At 42.5% G+C, this 7,202-nt stretch overlaps 1 protein-coding gene across 2 annotated transcripts in view; it reads right to left on the bottom strand.

Annotated features, from left to right (window-relative positions):
- Positions 1-336: 336 nt before the first annotated feature.
- The window catches only part of HS6ST2 (heparan sulfate 6-O-sulfotransferase 2), a 351,911-nt gene continuing 345,045 nt past the window's right edge, over positions 337-7,202 (bottom strand). For both annotated transcript variants that reach the window (XM_055438291.2, XM_055438292.2), the window contains one exon: positions 337-3,438. In XM_055438291.2, coding sequence (XP_055294266.1) covers positions 2,553-3,438 — 886 coding nt within the window. In that variant the 3' untranslated portion in view covers positions 337-2,552. The remainder of the gene's footprint in view (positions 3,439-7,202) is intronic.

Here is a 7,202-nt window from a genome sequence, read left to right as displayed (position 1 = left end):
GAAAATAAGTTTCCATTGTTGACAAGCCACACAGTTTACGGTATTTTGGTATAGCAACCAGAGCTGACTGAAACACATAGCCAACTTTGTCTTTCATGGATAACTTTGTTTTATTCAAAAGAGAACACACTCGGGACCCTCAGAGGGAAGCACCCAAGGTTAAGGTCATTGGCACATGCTACACTAGAGTGGCTCATCTCATCTCCATATCTGGCGGCCAATAGGAAAATAAGAAACTCCTTGAGAAAACAGAATTCTCTCTGTAATGTCATGATATCGAGTGGCTGCAAACTTGGAAATCATGAAATAACTCAGCGTCTGTAATTTAAACTTTATTTCACATCTATTGTTAAATTACACAAAATCAGTAAATGGTTTGTAAAGCTACATCATTGGACAGATGTTTACAGTTGAAGTCATGGGATTTACATGATGATGACCAAAATGTATATTTATAACATCCCCTATATACAATAAATCAGTATAGACAGAGAAAATGCACTTAATCTCTGCAAACCATGCACACCACAGCAATAAAACAAAATATTTTTTTCTGTAACAAGCTTTTCCATTGGCTCGGGCTTCATCCTGCTTTCCAACATTACCTATCAGCTTTAAGAGCAAACATCATCCATTAAAACAAAACGAAATTGAAATACCACAGTGATCTACAGAATCATTAGTTTAAAAACACAAAGTACACAAAATAGTTTCACTCTAAAACAGTTTGACTTTAAGGTATTCTGGGTTTTGAAAATTTTTTCCCTTTCAGTTTTCCAGTTCTCAGATTCCCAGGACTGCGATACTGTCAGGCAAAACAAAATTTAGATCTACTGATACAAGCGCAGAGTCAAAAACATTTTTTAACCCAAGTACTCAGCTTCTTGTCCAGTTTCTGGCCTTATTATTACAGATGAAACTAGATCATGCAAATGAGCAGATTGTGCAAGACGTGACTTTATGGTCACATTTCTAAGCATGTCCCTCATGAAAACATAAATGCCACTTTCAGTTGCCTTTCTGATTTACAGCCAGAGGCTTAGTGTAAGTTCTTACGAAAGGACAGCAAAACCCATAATATGGAAGCTGCCCAGAATCAGGATGCTTGCTAGCACAGTGAGTTATACACTTCTTTTTGCTCTGTGCAATTCAAACTTGATACCATGAAAGTATTTTTGCACAGACTTCCAATACCAAATCACTTTCTCCAACCCATATGATTCTGATGTTTAACCTCACTGCAGAATACTCTTGCCTTTTGTTTTCTCAAAACTAAACATGGTACACGGCTCACCCAAAGTATCGAGATAAAGCTTTTGGTGTTACTGAATAATGTTGGCTATCCTAGTGCTTATTCCAACCTTGTTTTTCTCTTGTAATTGTCTACACTCTGTCAACATGAAAAAGAACTAATGGGCTAGAAAGAGCCAGCCCAACTGGAAACATTACAATAAAAATGTACAAAAAGTAAATAACGATTGATTCACATTCAAGTTCAATTCTATCTGATCAAGAATAGAATACTAACTTCAGCAATATTTTAAGACACGCTATCCTGTTCAAGAGTTTCTTGACAAGGATCTCACTACACAAACATTGATAAGACAACTCTATAGAAAGAAAGTCCTGACTTTAATCCAGGATTATATATCACAATAAATTCAGCAACACACCATTTAGATGATGAAGGAAGATTCTAAAACAGGTTAGTTTGGAATGAGCACAACTCGGAGAAGCTTTAAAATGAACGAGAAGCAGCGCCAAAAAGATTCCAGAATTGTTGAAATTACAGTGCCCAGAAATCGTCTGGAAATTAGATCTTTACATTGGTACTCCATTTGGAAAAAGTGTTTGGTTTAATATGAGATACACCCTGTTTAAAACCTTTAAATAGCAGAAGGTAGAAAAAGTTTAAAATTTTAAACATCTCAAATAACAAGATAAGTCCCTTTCTACTCAAAAGCCAATATTTGTACATAAAACTACCCATGTTTGGTAGAGAAGTTTTCCATTTTCTACAGTTTGGTAAACTCTACCATCAATTCTTATTTTATTTAAATAGATTCTTGGCTATAATCAGAAGAAAATGAAGTTTCATGTTTAGTTTGTTTTATGTTATATTCATGCTTACCCGTGGAAAAAATGTTTGCTTCCAAGATTTTGTTTCGACAGTGTATCATGAATAATGTTAAGTCCATTTCTTAGGCATAAGTTAAATGGCCACATTTTATGTTTCCATTTTGTCCCTATGACTAATTTAAGAACTTCTTAAAATATCTAAACAGCAATTTCTGGTGAGTCTGGTTTGGTTTTTGGATTTTATAAATACTCCAACAAACCAAAAAAAAAGGCAATTAATTACATATTGAAATTTGTTTTACCCACGCACAGTAGAACACTGAATTGAAAGGCAACTGTAAAGGCGACATCTTAACTTTTTTGAACTTCCAAACTTTAGGAAGCAGGATGTGTTTGGACACTCTCATGTTTGAGGATTTGCCCTATTTTGACTGGCGCTTTGGGAGAAGTGTGTGAAAGCCTTTGGGAGCCACTTAGCGCCATTTCTCTACGCTGCCTATATAGTCATGGGTGCCATTGCTGGTGTTACCATCGCTCTGCTCTTGGCCTGGATTCTGCTTCTGGCTTTCCTGGTTCTCCTTTGGACTTAGATTCTGACCCGAGCTCTGAGTCAGATTCTGAATCAGATTCTGAAACAGACTCTGAGTCCCACTCTGACTAGCATTCAGGTTTGGGTTCTGACTCGGATTCGGGTTCTGGCTCTGACTCTGGGTCTGGTAATGGGTCTGAAGGAACCTTCCCTTCAGAAATTTGCGTTGTTCCTGACGCTTCCGTCTAGCTTCCTGATGCTCCTTCTGCCTCATAAACTGATACCTTTGCAAAAAGAGATCTTTTGCATAGCTGTACAACTCCATATCCAGAAAATTCAGTCCCTCAATACGTTTTTGGAGTTCCTCACTGATTTCTACGCTAGAGGCCCTAGTGGTGTTATACTGGGTAAAGGGAGAAATAAAGTTCATGTTGAAGGTTTTCTCAAACAGATACTGGGTCTTCCGCTGAAACTCAGTGAGGCCGAAGAATGCCATGTGCTTCAGATTCGATTTGGCACTTTCCAGGAGGACCTTGTTCCTCTGCTTTTCAGGCATGACCGACAGGTTGTAGCAGCCAACGAGTGTGAGGTCGGAGAGCATGCGCACCTGGCGGTTGTTGGCTAGGTTATAGGGACAGTCCATGAACTCTTTCAAGGGGCAGCCAGACCAGTCGTCTCCAGTGTAGCAGCTGGGCAGCTCTTCAGAAGTTGGGGGCCTGCCGTCACAGACGTGGAGGGACGCTTTCCATGTTGCCCCTCTCTGGACATGCCTCCACTCACTCAGGTACCGGGACACTGGGTCACGGAGGATGGTGATGTAGTGGAAGTTCCTATGGACAAAGCACAAAAACCAATGGTCAGGGCTGTGGCTGACATAGGTAGAGTCAGGGAGGGGCATGGCATATGTGACGTTCACTGGTCTGGAAGGGAGGCCAAAGTAAAATGACGGCAATCTGGTGGCAGCTGTCCTGTGGACTGCTATTGTCCCCTCTCTGAGTCCCACTAGCCTGTCCAGAGAGCTCCTTTTTAAAGCATATACATCCGGTGGAAAGGCCACTCCCGCTTCCTCCTTCCTCCTCTGTTTCTCTCTAACTAGTGACAAAGTTCTCCAAATGACCTCATTTATTTCATACTCCCCACTCCCAAACTCCCGTTAACTGATCATGAAATGGAGACTCAATGGAAACGAATGATTTTACTGAAGTGATAAGAGGTTGACAGGTACTCAAGTTCTAATCTTTCTCACTAAATACACAAAAGCATTCTTCTAATAGCTAGTCTAATTAGGATATCTTATTAACAAAACCTTGTTGAAAGAGTGTCTGATATGATGCTTTTGATTCTGGCTGCTGTCATAACATCATGGCTCCTACGTGATGGCAGTGGAATGTGAAGATATGCAGTGCAGCTCCGAGCCTCCAGAAATAAACATTGTGGTTAGTTACTGACTGAAATAGACATGGTAGCTGCCAATGGGGTATATATAAGTTACTACCTCGGTTTCAGCCTTCACTCACGTGGTAATATTCCCAGCAGAGGCCAGTTAACTCTATCAGTTCCAAAATACCCTTTTTCTTTACCCACTGAAAGGACACCCATATGTCAGCATGTACGGAGGCTTTGCTGTGTTACTGTCTTCACTTTAAAGTTGCAAACTGATAAGAGTTCTTTGCTCACATAGCAGATTAGTAAACATTTAAACTGCACACCCACACACACCCATACAGAGCAGGTGCACTCACACTCACTTACACACACACACACACACAGCAGAAGCATCCTGGCTTATGATGTGATCAAGGGAAAAACAACTTTGCAGCTATACTTTAATTAAGAAATGAGCTTCCCCTCAGGTTCAGTGGATGAAGGACGAGGTCATGGATGGGCCTACTGTGGAAGGAAGATGACAATAAACACTGAATATTAACATTAATTTCTTAAAGGAAACCTGGGGAATGGCTTGTAGCTTTTCTGAAGTTTATTCTTTTCCCACCTGAGGGATGCTGCTTTTGCACCCAGGAGTGAGGAGCCAGAGAGAACCAAGTCAAGCCCCCGACTGGCTGGGTCTGCTGGCTGATGTCCTCTGAACAAACATTCCTCCCAAGTCCTGGGCTCTGAGCAATGCAGGCACCCTGGGATCTATCCTGTGTGCTTCTCTTCTATTCATGGTATTCCCTCTGCCTGGTGGAACCTTCTTCTTTAACTGGAAAATTCTAGGCATCCTGCAATGTCCAGTGCAAGTATGACCTCTCCTCTGAGAACATTTTACCCCACTGCTGCTGCCAGTTGCCAGCTCTTCTTCAGTGACACTTCCACAGTTAACCTTTGCTAAACTCTTTTTGATGCTGAATCACAAATTTTTGTTTGTATTTCTGTTTAAAGTAGGTTTTCTGCGACAAGAACTCGACATATTCTTCTTTAACTCTCATCTCATCCTTTTCAATGTTGTACCAGACACAAAGCAGAATCCCAGTTAACTCCTTTAATTACTTCTTTAATGAACTATCCCGGGGAAGAAGAAGGAGAGAGTTGGGAACTGGGAAGGTCATGCCTCATCATATTAAAAACTCTGGAAAATCTAAGTGACTGGCAAAAGCCATAAACAATTAAAAATATCACCTTCTATGATACTGTGGAGTAAACAATCATGGGACACAAGAGAAGCATCCTGGAGTGAGGCTGGAGGGGTGGCAAACCCACGTTGGCTGGCCTCACTCCTTTGCCTGGCTGCGGCCACGCAAATTCAGTTCTGTAAAGACCCACTGCTAACAACTAGCAGCTTTTCTTCCCCAATAGCCTTGACCAACAAAGGTGACTGCTGTTCCCATGGGCTCCAAACTCCTATTCCTTGCTTTGGTATTCATTCATTCACTCCTTTCGTACAGATTTATTAAGCCTTCATGCTAGGCCTGAGGCCACAACTTCATGGCAATTAGCCTGATTATTTGGGAAAAAAAAGAAATTTATGAAGACCAGTGACACACTTGGATTAGTCTTTCAACCAGCTTTTCCAGGCATGCATTATAAATGGGTGTTTAAAATCCCATGATGGAGTCACCTTCATGCTCAGCTGACAGTCCTCCAGCCCACATTTGTTTTACTGATTTAAGACAACAGTGACATCTTCTGGTAAATTCTAGAGTGCACCCCTTGTGCATGCCTGTGGCTCTGCTCCCTAAAAACTCTCCCTTGTCCTTCAGAGCAGATAGATCATAACCATCAGGGTTAGTGTCTGAACCAGTGTTTTGTAAGCACCATCCTCACGTGGAGAGAGAGGAGGCAGACCAGGAATGCAAAGGCAGATACTGACAGAGCCTCTCATGCTACGGGTGTGTCCCTCCTCCAAGCTGAAGGTCTCTCCTTATGCCTGTATGAAACGTGGGCCGTCCAAGGTGGGCAGCCTCGAGGTCTCTGCACTGTGGGATTACCACAGCAGCAGAGAAATTAGAGGCATCTACACGTGTGCATATCCATATGCTGGTAATGACAGCTACCATTCACTCAGATGCCAATAGCTCTGGAGAGTCAGGGATTGCCAGCAGCCCTCTTCTTCCAGGGAAAATAGGTCCAGGGTGCCAGACTGCCTCAACTAGAAACACTTGACGCTGCTTGGAAAATGATCCTTGGGTGAAAAGGAAGATCAGCTAAAGGTGGGTCTCCAGGAATGTCCAGTGGCCTTCCAAATGGCATAGTGTGTTGGAGGTGGAAATGCAGGTGCAGATAACACCTGGAAGATTTCACAGGGCTAAGGATTGAGGATGCTCATTATTCTAAGTGAGGGGTTGTCAGGGAAATGTCAGAGAAGACCCCGCCACACCCAGAGCAACTGAGGATGTGAAAGCCCAAGCCAATGGCACAGTGAGTGGAGAGGCAAAGGAACGCTGAAACATAGGTGGCACTCTTCCTATGCTCAAGTTCGCTCAAGCATCTGTGTGACTGGCACTGGAAAAGGGCCTGATTGTTGGTGTTCAGTTTCTAAGTCGTGTCTGACTCTTTGAGACCCCATGGACTGTAGCACGCTAGGCTTCCCTGTCCCTCACCATCTCCTGGAGCCTGCTCAAACTCATGTGCATTGAGTCGATGATGCCATCCAACCATCTCATCCTCTGTCGTCCCCTTCTACTCCTGCCTTCAATCTTTCCCAGCATCAGGGTCTTTTCTAATGAGTCAACTCTTTGCATCAAATCTTAAGCCTAGGCCTGAGGCCACAGCTTCATGGCAATTAGTCTGATTATTTGGAAAAAAAAGAAATTTATGAAGACCAGTGACACACTTGGATTAGTCTTTGTGGCCAAAGTATTGGAGCTTCAGCTTCAGCATCAGTCCTTCCAGTGAATATTCAGGGTTGATTCATGAAGAGGCCCTGGAGATGCCCACAGATAAGTCACAGGGCCCAGACGGGAGCATCCCTATCTCATGCTCATGACTGAAGCAGGCACAAGGCACCATGAAAGCACCTTGCAGTGATTCTCAGCCAAGCCTAATAATAGAAGGGTTTCTGTAGCTTTATTTTGAAAAACAAGGAAGAATTAGATGAAGCAAGAAGAGTGAAATGGAGTATGACACGGAAAGGTTAGAATGAGCAAAGGCACAG

The sequence above is a fragment of the Moschus berezovskii genome, chromosome X (assembly GCF_049115385.1).
Source record: "Moschus berezovskii isolate FMDL1 chromosome X, NW_MosBer_1.0, whole genome shotgun sequence".
In the NCBI taxonomy this organism is placed as follows: domain Eukaryota; kingdom Metazoa; phylum Chordata; class Mammalia; order Artiodactyla; family Moschidae; genus Moschus; species Moschus berezovskii.
Note: the sequence above shows the minus strand (reverse complement) of the source record. Positions and strands in the feature narration are given on the sequence as shown.